The 19,831-nt window shown below is 54.0% G+C and overlaps 1 protein-coding gene across 1 annotated transcript; it reads right to left on the reverse strand.

Moving 5' to 3' along the window:
• Nucleotides 1–1,752: 1,752 nt before the first annotated feature.
• Nucleotides 1,753–18,869, reverse strand: Ppp1r9b (protein phosphatase 1 regulatory subunit 9B). The gene is made up of 10 exons (XM_048446672.3): nucleotides 16,989–18,869; nucleotides 13,331–13,463; nucleotides 11,689–11,809; nucleotides 8,240–8,344; nucleotides 7,214–7,349; nucleotides 6,592–6,744; nucleotides 6,457–6,510; nucleotides 3,865–4,094; nucleotides 3,518–3,614; nucleotides 1,753–3,344 (listed from the first exon to the last, which is right to left on the reverse strand). The coding sequence occupies exons 1-10, from the start codon at nucleotides 18,354–18,356 to the stop codon at nucleotides 3,291–3,293; spliced, it is 2,451 nt and encodes an 816-aa protein (XP_048302629.2). The 5' UTR covers nucleotides 18,357–18,869; the 3' UTR covers nucleotides 1,753–3,290.
• Between the last annotated feature and the right edge of the window lie 962 nt (nucleotides 18,870–19,831).

Raw genomic sequence — 19,831 nt, forward strand, 5'->3', positions numbered from 1 at the left:
ATCCTAATGCTTCAACCCTTTAATAGTCCCTAACCATATTGTTTTCATTGCTACTTCAGAAGTGTAATTTTGTTACTGTTATGAATTGTAACTAAATGTAAATAACAGTGTTTTTGATGGTCTTAGGTGACCCCCGTGAAAGGGTTGTTTGAGGCCCCCAGTGGGGTCGTGACCCACAGGTTGAGAACTGCTGCTCTAGGGTCTTTATAGGAGGTGTGTGGGTGTTTCAGTGCTGGAATGAGCCTTTTCCTATTCAGGCCTAAGGTTCTGGGATCTAGCAGGGGCGGTAGGGGCCCCTTTAATATCCCTTCTCTACAGCAAGTGTCAGGGTTGTGACAGGGCTGCTCTAGTTCTAACAACTCAGTAGATGATGGTAATGGATGAGATGGGGGAGTTGAGATGACAAACATCACAGTCTGCCTGCACCACCTGACAACCTGACAGCCCCCCCCTCAAATGGACTTGTTCATGGGTAAGTCACTGCTCAGGCCTGCCTGAGAAACTCCCAGAAAAGCCATACAGAAGGTCCCCAGGCTAACAACACATTCCTACTTAAGCATGAAGTGCTACTCAGCCACTCCTTTGAACATCTAGGAGAGGACCCCTCCTCACATAGCATACAGGGTAGGTACGGGACACAGGCCTTCCCCATTAGACACGTGGACTGTCAGACTAGAAGCTCTTACCTCAAATCCATTTGTCTCCCCCACCCAGGAAGCTCCAACTGCTTCATTTCTTGGCAAGTTTTCCCAAACAGGGACTTCTAACCTAGGCATGATGACCTGAGACCTCATTTAGGGAATCTGTCATGGAATTCAGGCCCACCAGGATCTACCTGCAGCATTCCCAGGGTCCCCAATGTGCCAAGGATGATGTGAGGGGAGGAAATGCCCTGAGAGGCCACCACCATTGCCAGTTCCCTGACTGTAAGGTAGGTGTCAGAGATGGACATGGCCCTGAGGTTGCAGAACCGGTTTTGAGGATAGTCAACAGGAAGCCACTACATGGCTCTACATGAACAGGTTCTGTGACAGAATTACCCGCTAGGGAATGGCTGCCTCAGGGGCTGTTTGTGGAATTCTTATAGAGACCACTCATCTCTGGTGTTGTCAGGGGCTAAGCAAAGTGACCTAAGAGCCTGAAGATTGGGACTTTTGTTTCTTATCGGAAGAAGGGAAGATGAGAGTCCCCCAGGGTTCAAGTTACTAAAGCACAAGATTTGCCTCCCAGCTCCTGTGCCAGAAAAGGTTGTGCTGTCTACTGCGGGGCTCCATGCATTCGCTTCTGGTGCACACCCAAACTTCTTCCTGGAACTGGGAGCTAGCTAATGGGGCAGTTAGGACTACTGCAGACCTCTCAAGCCAGCCCAGGCCAAAGAACCTTCTCTGTGACCTTGGGGATAACAGTGCTCTGAAAGTTATCTCCTAGGTCACCCAAGAACTCTTTGGTTTTCCTGGTACTTCATAGGAGACCTCTGGGGTCTTACAGACTGCTTAGTTCTCAGTAGGGAGTTCCTTTTGTCTATCCTCTGGCTTGCCCTAAAGACCTTGTGAAAGGAAGACCTGAAAAACCTGTCTAGAGACACCACAAAAACTGGGCAATGGTGTCAAGTGAGTTTGCTAAGACGGGTTGGAGATTTGAACTGGCATTGAGATCCTCTCTAAGTCCTGGGCAAAACTAGAAAAAGGAGGGGACCTTCTGGTATCCCTCCCTCTTCCCCCTCCAGCGCATCAAAAAACCAGGCAGCGAGGCTCTGGGGGCTGCTTTTATGGGGACGACCTGACAGAGGGCATGGTCCGTACAAAACCAGGAACAATACATACATATATATATATATATTATATACAGAGACGGGGTCCTCCAAGGGCGGGGCAAGAGCGCTGCCGGTCAAAACCGGAAGTACATCGAGAACTCGCCCACCCGGCTCCGCCCCCTCCATCTGCCTAGGTGAAGTGCTGGGGCCGGGCACTGTGACAGCCAGCTCTTTCTGGGAAGTGGGGGAACGTCTGGGGGCGGAAGAGAGGCAAGAAATACTGATTGATGGTATGGTCTATTTACAGGGGTCTAGGAGAAGCCAAAAAGGATAGAACCGGGTTGTTAAAAAACAAAAAACAAAACCAAAAAAACAACGAACAGAAATCTAGGCTTGGGACGGGGATTGTGGAAGTGGCAAAATGAGATGGATTTTGAAAGGGGAGGGTACCTGAGGGGGTCTCACCTCCCTTGGTCCAAGCCCCAATTTGGGGTTAAAGTGGGGAAACTGAGTCAATTTCACTTAGAAAGCAGGCTGACAGCAAGCAGCCCTGGTCTCCAAAAAGATTAGTAAAATTTTACCCTCCAGTGATAACATTGGAAAATGGTGGGGAAGGGGAGGAGGGGAGGCTGAGTCTCTTTGATGGTAATACAAGGCTTCCAGGTGTGACCCTGGGCAGGGCCTAGCTCCCCAGTGAGAGCTCTGCAGGCACACCACCTAAGCTGACCTCCCTCCCTCCTGGCATTCCTAGGCTAGACCAAGGAAACCTGAACCCCAGAGTGGCCTCAGGACAGTTCCAGGAGGAGGCTATGGCTATTTGGCACCTGGGAAAGGGGAGGCACAAGAAGTTGAGGGCTGTTGCCCTTCCTAGGAAAGGGACTGGATTTTGGACTCATCCTTTCCCCTACTCCAGCTCTCCCCACCACCAAGGATACGAGAAATCAGTGCAGGACCAGGCCCAGCCTCTGGCTCAAGGGTGGGCTCTATCCCTCCTGGGATGGGGAGCAGGGGTGGGAGATGTTGAGGCAACCCCTCCAAGCAGGAGGCCAGAATGCAACAGACAGCACAATGATAGGGAAGAGGAAAGGGCCAAGAAAGTCGAATCTCAAGTCAAGAGGCCCAGGGGCCACACGGACCCTGTGGGCAGGGAGCAGCCTCCAAGTGGTGAGATGCTGGGAGAGCCCCAGCTCCACTCCGGTCTAGAGACACAGGCTGGAGGTTGTAAAGTCTGGCAGTTTGGTCTGCAGGTCCTTGTGTCCATCCACCACCCAGGTCAGCTCTCAGCTTCTCTCGGCCTCTGTACCTCAGTCCCATAGAACAAGGAGGCCACTCTTCCAGCCACCATTGTCTGCCCGGGCCACCCTAAAGGGGCCTGTGATATGGGCCCTCTGGTCCCTGAAGCTGGGGAGGTAGGGTGGAGGAGTGGGGGAAGTCGGGGCACCTGTCCCCAGGCTGGTAGGGGCGGGGTGGGGATTGAGGACAGGGGGTGTGGATAATGGGAGTGGATTATTATTGTCCAGTCAAGGAGCGATTCCTGTTAAGTAGAATTAGAATTCCTCAGGGTCTGCAGGTTTCCTTCCAGTTCTGAGATCTAAAAAACAGAGAGGGAATATCAGGCTTGGCCACTGAGGATGCATCCTGCTCCTAAACCCCAGCTCTGACCCCAGCAATACAATCCTTCCCAAACATCAACAGAGTGGTCTCCTTTGGTTCTGGCTTCAATGCTGCTCCCTCTGGAGGCTGCCCAGGGCACCCAGGCTCTACCTTGTCTAGAAGCTTGTCCATTTCCTCCTTTCTAGCTAGCTCCGACTCTTCCAGTACCCGACGCTGGGCAGTCTCTTTCTTCAGGAACTCGATCTCCCTGGAGACAGGCAGGGAGGGAAGAGATGATGGGTTAGGGTTTATGGTATGGCTTCAGTTCAGGGAGAAGCAGGTTTTCCCAGGGCCTCTAGGGCCTGGGTCTGGTATTCAGCTCAGGTACCCCACCACGCTGCCCTTTAACTTCTGTACTCTGTGTCTCCCTACTCAGCTGGAGAAAGGCTGGGGTGGGGACTACCACTGAAGGCCTCTCTGTCCTGCTTGAACCCAGATGCAAAGCTCCTCACACATACTTTTGCTGGTAGTCCTTGATGAGACGTTTGGCCTTGCTGTACTTGCGTTCCAGGGCCTGATACTGGGCCTGAGTCTCCCGTAGGTGCTCATCCACAGCCTGGCACAGGCTCTGGGCCTCACCCCAGTAGCCCTCCAGCTTCTCCATCCGTTCCTTATTCTCCTCCACACTCTGCTCCAGCTGGGCCTTCTCCACCCGCCAGCGCCCTTTCTCCTGCTCCAGACTCTGCAACTATGAAGAAAGAGCAGCCCTGGGTTAGAGGGGACCAGAGTGAGCCAGGGAGTCAACAGTCTTTTAGGAATTTCTGTACCTGTGCAGGCTACTGGACCCCAACTACTAACTCTCTGAGGCTGACTCGGGGGTAGCAGGCACACAAGAGTCACTTGATCAGCAACTTCTGCCTTAGCCAGAAGATGGGAGTGACATGCCTCAGGGCTAGTGAGATGACAGATATGAAACAGTCACCACCAGCTCGCACCCTTTGCAGCCCTGGTGTGCTGACCAGCCCCTACCCTGGAGATCCTTCAACAATCCAGCCCCTCTCCATCTCCAGCTCCTAGGTAACCTGCATTCCCAACAGCTCAGTCTGCATTCTTCTCTCCTCACCATTCCTCAAGACAAGACCCCACCTCCCACACCACTGCTATGCACAGCCCCAAACCCTTAGGTCCTGCCAGATCTTGTACCTAACTTCCATTTCTACCTCCCAGCTTTTCACAAAATGGGACCCTCCCCCATCCGAAGCCAGCTTTCCTGGCTTGCTTGCCTGGGAGAAGGTTCCACTGCCTCACAGCAGACCCAGTACTCAGTTTCCAGTTCCTGGTTGTCCTTGTGCCTTGCCTGGTACGAACCCTCACATTTTCTAAACTTAGATAATTCAAGCCTTCCTGTGGAGCCGCAGATTTGCCACTGGGCCTTTGCGGGTACTGTTCCTTCTGCTAGGAATGCCTCATCTACCCTTCCTCGTACACCTGCTGTGCATCATTTCCCCAGAAAAGTCTGCTAAGACTTCAGGAGGGCAGCACCCCACCAACTGGATGGGGTTCTTCCTGTTTCAGGGCCTCAGTAACCCTTCTCCTACAGAACTTATCAGGGAGTAACAACAGTCAATGGTGTACACACTCTAAGACACACAAGGACAAGGATTAACTCTGCTTTTGCTCCTAACTGTGCCTGAAGCAGCATTGGATGTCTAGAAGTTAGCCTAGATGTCTTTCAACTGAATGTCTCTTTGCTTTCTGAACCTGAAACCACCTGGGACCCACCCTCGGCTTCATGCTTTGAAAACACCCTCAAAAATCTAGTCTCACTTGCCCTTCCTTTCCATGCTTGACCTGTACTCTGACTCACCCCTAGGCCCTGCCTAGGCCTCTAATCATATCCAAGTCCTTCTCACTCCTGAGCTCCGCCCCCACGCCCATTTCCTAGTTGGTGAACTTCCAAAACAAAACACCTCTAGGGGCCACAGCTCCGTGCCTGTAGAACCAAGGCTATAGTTCTTGGAGGGGTGAGGTCTATACAATGCCATTTCTAGCTAGCTTTCCCACCACCCAGCTGCCTCTTACATCTCCCCACAGAAATAGCTACCATCCCCAAGAGGCCTCCTCCCAAAGTCAGCTGGAATCTTCCTCCTCTATAGATACCCTTGTTCTGCCCCAGACACCCATTCCCTGCTCTCCTCCATCTATGTGGGAGAGAACACACACATCCCTGTTGTGCTGCATCTTCATGGCCCCTGGGATCGGTTTCTTCCACTACCCTGGAAACCCCGTGGGAGTTGGGACTCCTTCAATATAGAGTCTGGTGTCTACAACGCCTGGGAGTGTGTGGGTACCCAATGTGCTTGTAAGCATCTGGTATGCATGTACAGTAGCCATGTGTGTCACCAGCTGGTGCTGTTAGCACCAGTGTGTGTGCTGCTGGCCCAGGTGACAATTCGAACGTTCTTCCTAGGTCAGGCACCCTGAAGGGTGGTCATGTTCATGTGTTTCTGTGACCTCAAAGGCAGAGTGGATCTACCTATTCAGGCCAATGCCCCTGGCAGAATCAATCACAGAAAATAATGTCTGTACAGACAGGAGTGTGCAGACGTCTGGGTGAATGGGTCACTATGTGCACCTCTGTACCTTACATAGTCAAAGAACCGCTCTTATCCCTAGGCCTGTGCAGAGTGGATGTGCACTGAACAGTAAACACAGACAGCAAGAGTGAGAGCTGGTTTATCTATATGGCACTGTTGACACTCTGACTTATGACTAAGTGCTGACTCTGTACCAGGTTGCAGACTTCCTGCATTTGCTGCAGATGTCCAGGTAGCAGCTCATTAGTTTCTCACCTACGCAGCTCTATGATGTTGGCAGTGCTTTTATTCCTCCCCTTATATATGAGGGGATGGAGACCCAATGAATGAAACAGATGGGCCAGAGCTTGGGATCTTAGTCCTGCTATCCATGGCCTTACAGGAGCCCATGGTGGAATGTTGTCTGTTGAGGGTGTGGGGGCCGTGCCCGTGTGAAGTCTGGGCTCCTTCCTCCAGCCCTCAGCCCAGCTTTTCAACACGCACCCACGTGTACATGTGCGCGTGTACCCTCACCTTCCGTTTCAGTTGCTGTATTTCCGCTTCAGTGACGGCGTGCTTGATCTGGAGCTGCAGACAGAGGGTGGCACTCAGCGCCTAGGGCCAGCTACCCACCTGCCTTCCCCCACCGCCCAGAGCCTCTCCTCCAACCTCCTTGAACTTGTGCACCAGCTTTTCGGGCTCCATCTCCACAGGGGACAGTGCATCTTCGTTCTCTGCTAGTTCGAACACCTCGATAGCCATCTCGCCGCCTGGGAATGTGGGGCTCAGCTCTTCATCCTCATCGGTGGCATACTCTCCTGTCTGTGGAGGGATGAAGACAACGTGGGCCCACTGACTCCACCTCCCTCAGCAACCCTGCTGCCAGGCCTGAGACCAGCAGCAGTGTGCTCGTGTCAGACAGGGCGCGGCCAGGGGAGTCTCCATGGCTAGGACAGGCAAACTGCAAGATTCTGGAGAAACTTCCTGGAACACAGCTTCCTGGAAGACCCATTCCTCACCCGAGATCAGGTTCCCTTGATTAAGGGCTCTACCCTGCTCTCAGAATAAGGACTCAGAGGGGACTATGCTTTCTTTCTAGTTACAGGGATACCCTCTGAAGACAGAGACTGGGGTCCTCCGTTTGACCAGGGGTCCTCTGAGGGGAGGGTCTTCCTCTCTCAGATCACAAGCTCCCCTGGTTTGAGTTTCTTTACCGGGCCTGAAAAAAGTAGAGGCAAATGACTGCACCGCTTCATCCAGCCACCAGAGGGCAACCATGCAGAGCCCCTACCTCCTCATCATCCTCTCCATACTGGGCGTATCTCTGCTCCATCATTTCCCGCTGCCATCTCTCTTGCTCCAAAGTCTGCTGAATTAGCTGGGCCACTTCACTCTGTTCTCCAGGCCGCTCCCGGCCAATCATGAACCTGCAGGGGCACCAGAGTCATCTGTCATCTCAGTCTGCCTACAGCTGGGAATGCCTCTGCCCTCCTTGTGGTGTTCCCTCCCTCCAAACCGAGGCCCTCCCAGGGGAGGGGAAGGGAGAGCCTGAGTCCAGAAGCTGTGGAATTAATAATGAATGGGGGAGATGGGGCACTCACAGGGCTGCCTCTCAGGAGAGGCAGGAAGACCTGCTCGCCTTCCTGGCCTGCTTTGGGAAGGGGATGTCAGCCCAACTTTGGGCTGGGCTACATGAGCTCAGGAGCTCTCAACATAGGAGCTTTTCCCACCGAAGAGAAAGCAAAACAAAGCAGGGGAGTGGCCAAAATGACCCATCCTAGGGGACGGGGAATAAACCCTCGAGGTGTGTCTTGGGTGTGTTCCAAGCCCCTGTTCAGGAAGGGGAAGGATGATGGCAACTACAGATTAGCATGGAGAGGAAACAGTGGGACTTCCAGGCACCAGCTCCTCCCCCCCAGTCACCCACATCCTGTTACTCTCCAGCACCCTCTGGAAGAGGGACGATCCCCAGGTGTCCTGCCAAGGGCGCACACAAACTTCTACTCAACCCAATGGAGCAGCCTTCCTAACAGGACACGGGGTGGGGATGGATCTCTAGGTAGGAAAACCTAGTTCAGTTGGCAGCATTCTGCGTTTTAATAGGTGAGTCGGAGGCAGCAGCAGGGAAGGAGAATAAGCCAAGAGGAGAGCATGGAAGAACATGGGCCTGGAAGCCTGAGTTGCAGTGGTGAGCAGTATCCAGGGATTAGAGATGAGAAGGCAGGGCTGGGGGAAGGGCTGCAAGTCCAAGTCCCTCTGATAGCAAACTGGCGCCCCGAGGGGCCAGCTTCCTGCCTGGTCCCTTTTGGGCTCTCACCGCACTCGGCCCTTGGTGTTCCTGAGGACAGAGGCTGCGAAGCTCTGGGTCACTCCCACCAGGCTTGTTCCATCCACCTCCACCAGCAGATCGTTGACTTGGATCCTAGAGGAAGTGACATTTGTTAGGGTGTCCTGAGAGGAACAGGAGGCGGGGCAAAGGTGAACTCTTCGCACCAGAAACCCAAGGCTTAGTCCCCACAAGGTTCCAGCATAAAATATGTGAGAACAGAGACAGCCAGGTGTCCGGGGCCATGCAAGGGGACCAACAGGCAGCACTGGAACTCATGGAACATGGCTTGGCGGTTGGCAAAGCCACTCCTGAGTAGAGCCCTGGAGAGGCAAAGCCCCAAGGTCTATGTGTCCTGAGGACTTCATGCTGTTATCGAGCACAGTCCTGATGGTTGCTTTCATGGTCACCACAGCCCTCATTATTTATGAGCTGTGTGAAAATGCTCAGTACTCACTGGGCAGTGGTACTGGTACTTACAATAATAGTGATTGACTTTTTCCAAGCATAGCTGCTGGAGCAGATTAATGATTCAACCACCACCCTTGGAAAGAATTTAGACATGTAGAATTGTTAGTAAGGTTAGGTAAGGTGTTTTTGTTAATGGCTTTAAGGTAGAAAGTCTTGGGGAACAATTTAAAGTTTAAAACGGCACTTATTTGAGTGAGGGACTCATTGAGGTCGAGAAACAAGAACAAAAATAGTCTGGTTATTATTAGCTGACGTGCCTTTCTTGCTAGGATGGGTTGGTGATCAAAGGTGATGATTAATTTCTTGTACTCATTTCTGCCCTTAACTTCCTGATATAAAAAGCTATTGATAAATAGGTATGCACCCTGAGGATTGAAAGTAGAGCTGACAGTTTCCATATATAAAAGTTTAGATTTGTGATTTTTTAAAAGATTTTTTATAAGATTACCTTTTATGATAAATAAATAATAAAGTGATTGATCCTTTCCTTGTAACTGCAAAATGCAGCCTGCCAGTAAAAGAACTGGCTGAGAAAATACCTTGCTTATGCCCTGTTAATTTTAACAAGTTGCTTGGACATGAATGTACGGGTTATTGAAAATAATTTGTTTCTCAACTGTAATACAGAAAATGTTTAATCATGTAAGGGAAATAGGAAATATGTTGGTGTTTTCTTGTAGACAGAGTTTTCCTATCCCAGCACCTGCTTCCAAATTACCACACTGAAGCTTAGATTATTTATAAATGCTTGGCCAGTAGCTCAGGCTTATTAACTAGCTCTTACAACTTAATTTAACCCATTTCTATTAATCTTCATTTTGCCAAATGGCTCATGGCTTTAAGGAGGATTATTCCATAGCATTTACTTATATTCATTAATCATTCACTTAAAAAATAAAATGTAACTACACTGTAATGTTTGTATTTGAAAGATTCTGATGGGGTACATAAGTTATAAGGGAAAAAAAATACAGTTAGTTAAAAGAAGACATCAAGAGAGACAAAAAGAATACATCTGGATAGAGGTAAAAAAAAGGAAACAAAGAAATGAGAGAGAGATGATAGACCCTAAAGGCGTGTGTGTGTGTGTGTGTGTGTGTGTGTGTGTTCCCTTTTGCCAGCCCCAGGGAATTAAATTTCATCCACCCGCTCCATGGTTCCCCTCAATTTCTGAGCTGCTGAATGAAGGCCAGTCCTCACAGCAGCAGGTCCGGCAACACGGATGCAGTTATCCAGTACCAGGAAAGGTGGCAGGCACACTTCCTGTAACAACCACACTCTTGTCTCTTTAGTCACACTCAACAGGGTGAGGTGACATGCTCAGAGCTCATTTCTACACAAGCATGTGTGCCATCACCCCAATGTCCTCCCCAATGTGTGAGATCCAAGCATGCCCCTCTCGTGCTCATATACCGATCCACATCCACGAAGTTGCACACTTCCAACACAATTCAGCTGTGGGGGTGTCCTGGCTCCCCACGTGGAAGAGGAAGACAGGGTAGTAGCCTAGCCTGGGAGGGGATGCAGATGTGGGAAGACTTGGGCGCCTCCTTCCTCTGCTTCCACCTCCTGGGAGGTCTTGAGAATACAGCATTATAACCAGTTTTCTCCCTTTTAGCCCACATTCTCACGTGGGCACTAGCCCATGAGCTCACACTTCTGCTTTACTAGCAAACAGGTGACCATAGCCAAGCTCTGCAAAGGGAGGGAGAAGTAAAGGCCAGGAAGGATGCCATCCTTTCTGTTCCCGTTGCCCCCGTGCCACCTAGACCACTGCAGGCAAAAGCCCTGTGAATTGGGCACCCGTGCCTCTAACAACATGACCCTACAGTCACCAAGCCCTCAACCCTCATCTCTGTCACATGGAGAGGGCATGGGTGTCAACCCTTCACCGCCTTCCTGAGGGAAAGCCTTGTAGCACTTCCCACTTCCTCCCCGCTGTGACACACAACAGAGAATCTGTTAAAGAGGGGCACGGATGCCAGTGCTCTTGTGCCCTTCATGATCCTTCTGAGTTCCAGAACCCCAGTCCTCTGACCACAGATGTCCCACACAGGCACACACCTATGCACAAACAATGAGCAACTTCAGCTCCAGAACACGGCCAGAACGAGCCTAATCCTATCCACATCTGGATTCCTGGCTACTTCCATTCCTGCCATTGGTTCCCAGACTTAGAACCCTTTTTACTCAGGCTCAGTTGGTAGAGCTGGTCTTGCATGCATGAGGCCCTGGGTTCACAAGGAACCTTTTATATTTGTTTTTGGTTTTTCAAGACAGGCTCTCACTATGTGACCTTGACTGTCCTGGAACTCACAGAGATCCACCTGCCTCTGCCTCCCAAGTTCTGGGATTAAAGGCATGCACCACTCTACTTGGCTACAAGGAACCTTCAATATACTCTCTTGTCTTGCTAGTTCCTGCTTGGCCTTTGGTTCTCATTTTTAATATCACTTCCTCTAAGAAGCCGGCCCCGTCAATGGCCGGCCCGCCTACTTTGTGCCTTCATATTCTTCTCCATTCAGCCAGTTTGTTTGTTCTGTCTAGTATCTGTCTACTTTATTACACTACTTGTTTTCTGAGGGCAAGGCCCTCTACACCGACTGCCAGGGCCTGGCACCAACCCAGCGAGAGTCATGCCCTTAGTATTTGTTAAGGGAAAGAAATGTGAAGCCTTATTCCAGACACACAGCCGTGTTCTTCTTACGAGAGCCAACACACACCCTAAGCCAGTACACACCGTACTAGGTACAGCCTAGCTTCACACCCCTCCCCCACAGAATGTGCAGGCCCTGGGGAGGGCTTCCATCTGTTCGTGGCTGTCACCCCAAAGCCTGGCACAGCACCTGCACAGCGGTGCTTCTTGAACATCCAAAGACATAGCTAACACACGCAGACCTCCTAGAGGCTGCCCCCCAGGGGTGACCGCTAATAGGGACTTGGGGAAGGGAGTGGGACAAGGGTGGTACCTGCCATCCCGATGGGCTGCACCACCCTCGGTCACGGTCTTGACGAAGATGCCCAGCTTCTCCAGGCCCATGTCAGCTCCGGCCCCCATGCCAATGATGCTGATGCCCAGGCCCTCAGAGTCTGTGAGGCAGAAGGGGAGAAGCATGGCTGGCAGGGATCCTCTATCCTATACCCACTCCAAGGTACAGCTTCCTTTCAGATGTCTCCAAACTTAGGAGTTGTCCCGTGATAGAGAAAGACCCATGGTTCTACCCACCCCCTTTTTGCCAGTGGGACCACTGCCTGCCCTTTGCCCTATCCAGTGATAGGCAGCAAGGTGTGTGCAGGTGGCTGGGGTGTGGGAGACTATTGTGTGTACAGATAAGGGTATGTGGCTGGGATGGGGGTTAAGCCAGGAGTTAGCTCTAAGCCTTTGGTCTCTCTTCAATTAGTCTCTTCTATGCTCAGAGCTTCAGTGACCAAGTATGGAGACCCATTGCCTAGTTACACCTGCCCTGTCTGTCCCATGGGTCTCTAGCCTCCAAACCTATGACCTTTCCCATGAACACTCCCTGAGGTCTGAACTGGCACCACTATCCACTGGATTCCAGGCCTGGGAAGCATCCGGATTCCTCTCTCCCAGTTCTGGGCTCCATTACTTCACTATGCTACTGCTGACCCCACTACCAGGTTTATCATCTGTTATGACCCCTCCCTGTACCCAGGTCACTGGGCTCTTTACTTTCTTTTTCTTTTTTAAATTGTTTATTTGTTTTCTTCCAAGACAGGTTACTCTGTGTATTCCTGGCTGTCCTGGTACTCTCTCTGTAGACTAATCTGGCCTTGAAATCAGAGATCTGCCTGTGTCTGTGTCTCAGAGGCGTGTGTCACCACCACCACCTGGCCACTGTGATCTTTCTAGGATAGCTTTCCCAGTCCTGACAGCAGGGCCCAGTCCCTCTCAGAAAAGACCATGCTCTCGCCATGGTCCATGCCACCCCATGCTAGTGGGACACTCATCCTGTGCTAGAGGTACCTCTCTATTCTACCACACACTTTCCGAACAGTTTCTCTTTAGAGCTCAGCTCAGGCATCCCCGGCCGGAGAATCTGTTAGCGTGGTGAGGCTCTGTCAAATGCCCTAACAGTGGCCTTTCGTTCCTCCCAGTACATATGATGGCACATAAGCCTGAAGTTAGAGGTGCCATTTCCCTGGGAGGCTGCCTCTTTTATTTTGTTTTGTTTTTGTTTTTCAAGACAGGGTTGCCCTGTGTAGCTTTGGAGCCTGTCCTAGAACTAACTCACTTTGTAGACCAGGCTGGCTTCAAACTCACAGAGATCCGTCTGCCTCTGCCTCCCGAGTGCTGGAATTAAAGGCGTGTGTCACCACTTCTCGCCTTGGAGACTGCTTTTACCCATCCCTGTGCCTCCAACAGAGTCCAGGACCACATACATGGTACATAGGAGATATGTTCACCAAGTATCACTCCTTGGCCATACACTGGAGACACCAGTGGCCATGGATGCTGACAAGGAATGCCAAGAACGATCAGTAGGTGCTGGAGGCAGAAGTCCAGTATATGGGCACCCACAAGGGAGGCAGAACAGAGGCTAGCACCACAAAAGTCCCCAGTGTGCTCCTTAGAGTGGCCTGGCCTCTCACCCTTCTCCAGCTCCACGGGAAACAACTCCAACCTCTCCACACGCTTCTCTAGCTCATACTCCGCAGAGGCTGCCATGGGATCCACATCTTCATTGCGTCGGTCATAGTCCTCATTGGAGTAGGTGCTGAATACCTGGGGAGAAGCAGTCCTCAGAGAGGTGCCTGGGAGGACAAGCACACTGCCGGCAGGAAGAGCCCTTGGGCCTGTCGAGTTGCCTGAGGCCCTTTCTATACGCCAATCTCACAAGGAATCCAGTTCTAGAGCCCAGGGGCAAGAGAGCAAAAGATCTATTCCATAGTCTGTGAAGTGCTAGACGGGACCCTCCTGGGGAGACTGCAAAGTCTGGAAATCTCTGATACCAAGGTAGAGAGAAGAAGAAAAGGCAAGACCTAAGAGCCAGGCAGCTGAGGGTGGACACAAAGACACAGCCGTACAAAGAGGAGGAACAGGCTGAGCAGAAGACGGGAAGAGGAGGAGGGGAGAAAGGATGGAGAAGGCACTGGAGGATGCCAGATGGGGAGGGGGAGGGGAAAAGGAGGGGGAAAGAGGCAGATGTAGCAGGACCCTTCCTTGCCCAGCTGCTGAAGTGGATGGCCTTGCAGGGTGGGTGGAGAGGAAGCAAAGAGGGTCCCTCCACCCCCTTGGAGAAGGGAATGCCATTAACTCTCAGATTGGTCTCAGGTAGCACGGGTGGAGGAGAAAGTTGAGCCCCTATGACCTCCCACACGCCAGAACTGTGTCCCTGAAGAATGATGCCGCTGTCCACAGGCACCAAAGAACCATGCACAGGCTCCAAGACTGGTGCCCAAAGGGACCAAGGACCATGGGGCAGTGGCAGTCTCTCTGCCCTATCCCCTGTGCCCCTCTGCTGTCCCTCTCCTTCTAGGGGTCTAACTTGGACCTCTTCACAGGACCAGTGAAGAGGAGGCAGGACTTTGTGGGTGCCTGATGCTGGGCATTTAATGAGCATCCTTTTGGGGACCATGGTTTGTTTGGCTTTACTGCTAGATGTGATAGGTTGGCATCACTTGATGTCAAGTGGGGGCAGAGGAGTAGAGGCAGCTCTACCAGTCAGATGGGCCAGAAGGAACTAGGGAAAGATACTGTCTCCAGTAAGACCCATGCTGGGGCCTCCTCTGCTTCAGGAGCATGCCCATGGGCACCCTGGTAGGCAGGGTTACTCCTGTGTTCCAGCTTTTGTTGGGGCTTGCTAAATGTCATCTCAAACCTCCAGCCTCACCACAGAGGTGCACGGCCATGGGGGGAGGTTGAGGAGGCTTATAGGTCTGGCCAGAAGCATAGCCGGGGTTTACGTGTTCACCTAGCTCAATGCCCTTAACCATACAGTATCAGACATTCAGGATCAGGTCGCTCATGATCATCCGGATACTGTGCAGTGGCCAATGGACTGTTCTCCAACATCTGGCCACCTGGTCAGTGGTCCCAGGCCCTTGAATCAACAGACTCCCTCTTCCATATATAATCCATTTCCCAAGGTCACAAGGGGTTAGTTAGCCTGTAGCAGGGCAGGATAGTACCAAATTCAAGGTGGGCTGTAATAGGTGGGTCACTAGTGACTTTGTCCCCATTGCAAAGTTATTCCAAGTTTTAGGACACAGAATGGCATAAGGCTGATCAGCAAATTTGCCCTGGACCACTTTTTCATCTGAGGCCTCTGGCCTTTATACCCAGGAGATAGCATCCCCTAGCCCTCTCCAAGACAACCAAGCCCTCCCCACTTCCCATCACCCCCTCCACTTTGACTTCCAAAACATGGACCTGGCCCTCATCTTCTATCAACCTGTTCGCCTTTTGCAGCCTGCCCCTTGAAGGAATCCCAGGCAGGCCTCAGACCACCGGTCACTCCTGCTCTCAGAACACCCTAGGCTCGGGTCTTTCCTCAGCAGACAGCTGGGAGCGGTATTCTCTGCCCGAGTAGATACCCCCACCTTCATAATGGTGACAACTGGGTCAGGGAGGGGTAGAGAACCCTGGCTTCAGAATCAGCATAGCAGTGGCAGTGGAGAAAAGCTGGGGCCCCAGGCCAGGGTGGGGAGGAGGCGGAACGCCCCAGAAAGGCCAAAAGTCAGACACTCAGCCTCTGCACCGCCTTGGCTCTCACGCTAGTGGCCAGCTTGCTTCAGAGTCACCAGGGAGTCCGGAGCAATGCTCCAAATCATGTGCTATTTTTTACCAAAAAATCAGGGTAAGGCGTCAGCTATAGATAGAGGCCCAGGCCACACTCCCTCTCTGTGAGGGCATGGGGCTGCTCAAAGAACCTACTGGGATGGCACAGTGGCCTCTGAAAGGCTCCCAAGAACACCGTGGCCTCTGCTCCTTCCTGGATCCCCCTGCTTCCAAAGGGAACAGGGCAGAGAGAGGAGGGGGTTGGCTACCCTTAACCTTTTAGACCTCTGCTGGCCTGGAACCAGTAGGCAGAGGGTGAGAGAAGCTTGGGCAGCTTTGGTGTCTACGGTAGCTATGGAAACTGCAAGCAACACAAGGGATTTGACTGGGGAGGGCAAGGAGGGGCAGGGTCCAGGCCAAGGAAAGTCTCTGGTGCTGTATACAGCCACTCACCCGGCTGGCCAGGTGCTAGGCACAGAGGAGCACAGGGTGGGGAGAGAAGATGACCCATGTGCCAGCTGAGCTCACAGGGCAGTGGGAAGTGGGAGTGGTCTCCTGCACTGTTCTAAATTCTCCCCAGGGAACACCACTCTCATCTCAAAGAACTGACTGGCACAGCCCACAAACCAATCACCAACAGTGGTGTTAGAGACTGGGGGGGCTGAACCCCCTTCCAAGCAAGCCCCCATCCTCTTAAAGTACCCAGGGAAAACGGAAAGGGGAAGGATTTATAAGGTTCTAGGCACTTAAGTCTGCCAGGCACCTTAGGGGAACTCCCAGAACTACCACCCTCTTCCTGTGGTGCCTGCAGAAGGCCTGGTCCTTCAAGGGCCACATAAGACGTCTCCTTCAGGTGCAACTCAGACATGGGAAGTTGGCATAGCCCAGACCCTGAGGTGTAGGGTCTCTCCCCCAGCCCCAGTCACAAGGCCATGGCCCAGCTCACCCTCACAGCCTTCTTCCTTCTTTCACTTCTCCAAAGTCGGGGTGGGGGCACTGACAGGGAAGGATTGTAGTCCCCTGTATCTCTGTTTTGGGAAGTTCCTAGCTCCCCTCTCTCTCATCCCAGGCAGGACCAGCCTTATAGATCCAGAAGCAGGAAGTGTCCCTAAGCTCCCCATCTTTCTCTGCTGACAGTAGGCCTTACATATCCCGAGGACACGTCCCACACCTCTTCAGGCCAGCCAAGTCCCAGCCTCTGGCAGCCTCAGGAAGAAAGAATGTCTGGGGGAGGAAGAGAGAGCAGGTGTCCCGGAGTAGGCGTGGGACAGGGTGGGATGCTGGGCGGGGCAGCAAGCGAGGAACCTGAGGGCAGGTCGCAGCAGGCCACCTTCACAATCACAGACCTGAAAACCTTCCCACTCTGACAAACAGCTGGAAGTTCCCCACGCCCCCCTCATTGCGGGAACTTCTGGGAACCCGGCTGGGTGGCAGGGGCTGACTCAGCCTGCCAAACACGGATGTCTGGGCGGGGGCGACCACTCTGCACGTGGCAGAGGCAGCGCGGGGGGCCCGAGGGGGATCACTCACTTGGATCGGTGCGGTGCTGAAATGGATCTTCCGGCTCGGGGCCGGGTCTTCTTCTTCTGAGAGACCAGGAATCTCTACACACCCTGACTCCGGCTCATAGGGGGGCTCCCCGTCCTCCTCATCTTCCTCATCGTCCTCCTCTAGGGCACTGCCCCCAGAGTCCTCCCCGAGTCCACTGTAGGCGCTCACGTCCACCAAGTCTGCTTCTGAGAAGTCCTCCTTCTTGGACTCATCCACCTCCTCAGGTGCCACGTCCGGGGTCCGGCCATTGTCCAACCCCCTCTCTGGCGTTGCCACCGACGCTGCCTCCTCCTCGGGGACCGCTTCGGCCTTGGGCTCCTCGGGTGCGGGGCTAGCTGTGGTGGCCGAGGTGCTGCCATTCTCCAAGGCTGCATGGACGGTCACCTCGGCCTGGATCACTTCCCCGGGAGCCGACTCGGCCTCAGATTCCCCACTTTCCTCAACCTCCACCGGCTTGATCTTGCGCACCTCCCGCGGCTTAGGCGGCGGTCGGGCAGGGGCCACCCGGTGCTGTGGGGGCTGCTGCCCTCCAGGGCCACGCTCCTTCTCGGTCGCGGCTTCCCCCGACAGGGCAGGAGGCGGAGGCGGTGGCTGGAACACCCGGGACCGCTTACTGACCAGCTTCGAGTTGACCTGGGGTGCCCCCGCCGCCCGGGGGGGCCCGGGCGCACGGTGGAGGCCGGTCCTCGAGTCGGCTTTCTCGAAGACCGCACTGAGCTGGCTGACCGTCGGCGACACGGCGTCAGCATCCAGCTTGTCCAGCGCCTCGGTGCTGCCGTTGAAGCGCACCACGACGTCCAGCTTCCGGTCCTGCAGGCCGGCGCGCTCCTGCCTCAGCAGCCGCCGCGCCGCGGCCTCCTTGTCGCCACCCGAGGCCGCGGGGACACTCCGTTCGAACAGCTTCCGCGTCTCCTGCAGCCGGGACGGCGGGTGCGGCGGTGGAGCCGGCTGCGCCGAGGGCGCGGGCTTGGAGTCGAAGCGGCTCACGCGCTCAGACACGCTGGTGCCCAGTTTGAGCAGAGCGCTGTGGTCCACGTTCTCGTTCAGGCTGCTGGCCCGCGGCAGCGACAAGCGCACGCCGCGATCGGACGCCCGCGGGGCCTCGGCCATGCCCGGGCCGCCTCCAGCCTCACCCGGCGGCCCCGCGGTGGTGCCCATCTGCAGGAACATACTTTTGATGCGGTGGACGTTGGAGCCATATTTCTTATGGTGGGCCGCCTTGGGTGCCTCGTCGGGCCCGGGTGCATCGGGAGGCTTCAGTGCCTGGATGCCCGCTTCGTAGGCGCTGCGGTGCGGGGAGGCGCTCCGGAGGGGACCCCCGGGCCCCCGAGGCTCCGTCTTCATCATGGTGGGGGGAGCCGGGTTCGCATCCCCCCGCTCCCCGTTGCCCCCCTCCAGCAGGCGGCTGGCCAAGTCGGGACCACCGCCCCCTCCCCCCAAAGAAAGAAACCCCGAAAGGTCTTCTATAGAGTCCCCCAGAAACCAAGCTGCCAAAAAGCAGTTAACCCTGCTCTAAAAAAAAAAAAAGAAAAAGAAAAAGAAAAAAAAATGAAAAGAAAAAAATCTCCGAGCGCCCTGTGTGGGTCGCCTCCCCCAACCAAGCTGCCAAAGACAGCCAGCCCCCTTCGAAAGCTCGAGCGGCCTGGTGCGGTCGCCCCCACCCAAATTGGCGAAGCGGAGGCTGGCTGGAGCCGCTGGGACCGCGCGCCCAGCCCGCGAAGCAGCGGCCGCGGCGCCGGCTCACATCCTCCGAGGCGGTGTCAGCGGGGCTGGCGGCTCGGGCGCCCCCTACTCCGGCCGGGGGCCTCGGCTCTCGGGGTGCCCGGCATCCCCGCGCCCGTGACTGCTCCGCTGACCCGGGTCGCTCCGCCGCACCTCCCTCCCTCCCTCCCTCCCCCCCGCGCCCCGAGCCTCGGTCTTTCTCTAGCTCAGCCTGAACCGCGGCTGCCGGAGACCGAGCGGCTGCCCTTCTCGCCGCCGCCGCTGGGGGACTGGCACCACTGGGTCCTAGAGGGATCGGATTTCCGGGGCCGGAGCCTGTGAGCCCTCCCCTTCCCTTCCACCCTGACGCCTCTTCTCTCCTACTCATAGTTGGCGGACAGTCTTCCGCCTTTCCTCGGACCTTGGCTATTCTTCTTCAACCCTCCCATCCCAAACTCGGCGGCTTTTCACAACCCACATAGGCGTACCCTCATTTAACCCTGGGGGCGGGGAACCATCCAGACACAGCAGTCTCCCAGCTGGCTTGATCCTCCCCACAGTGTGAAGGGGTTCTGTGAAGAGGGGCCCTGAATCATTCCCTTAACTGTCCTTAGAGTGTTCAGGGTTATCAGCATCAAAACTGTTGGGTGCTAGGTCAAAGCATATATTTCTAGCTCCTTCCAAACTTGGTGCAGGGAATCTCAGTGGCAGGACCTGGGAGCCTACATTTTAACTACTCCCCATTTCTTATTTTTTTAAAGCCTTCCAGGATATAAAACTTTGGCCCCGCAATACTTGCGGTGCTGAGGAGAAATGAAGAAAGGGATATGGGGGGCGGGGCACATCACTCAAATGGCAGATTACCAAAGCTGCCTTTTGCCTTTGGAAGTCTTAAAATGATGTTCTTCGCCTGCCCACTCTTTTTCCAGGCTTCGGGAGGGGTGTCCAATCCTGGCCTTCGTAACCTGCCAGAGACCTCCTATCTCTCAAAACAGGAAGGGTTGGGAGGGTGTTGGGGGAAGTTGGAAGGAATGAGAGACCTAGGGCCAAAGTTTCCCTATTAAGAGTTCTAGCTTGGGGTCTCGGATTTAAAGGATTCCTGTCACTGTGTACAAGTGTGT

The sequence above is a fragment of the Myodes glareolus genome, chromosome 9 (assembly GCF_982192425.1).
Source record: "Myodes glareolus chromosome 9, mMyoGla1.1, whole genome shotgun sequence".
In the NCBI taxonomy this organism is placed as follows: Eukaryota; Metazoa; Chordata; class Mammalia; order Rodentia; family Cricetidae; genus Myodes; species Myodes glareolus.

Excerpts from the sequence above, each read along its gene's own strand:
- Ppp1r9b (XM_048446672.3), bottom strand. The coding sequence starts at position 18,356 with ATGATGAAGACGGAGCCTCGGGGGCCCGGGGGTCCCCTCCGGAGCGCC. Across the intron at positions 7,350-8,239 it reads AACACCAAGGGCCGAGTGCG|GTTCATGATTGGCCGGGAGC; the intron begins GTGAGAGCCCAA and ends GTGCCCCTGCAG. Across the intron at positions 6,511-6,591 it reads TGGTGCACAAGTTCAAGGAG|CTCCAGATCAAGCACGCCGT; the intron begins GTTGGAGGAGAG and ends CTCTGTCTGCAG.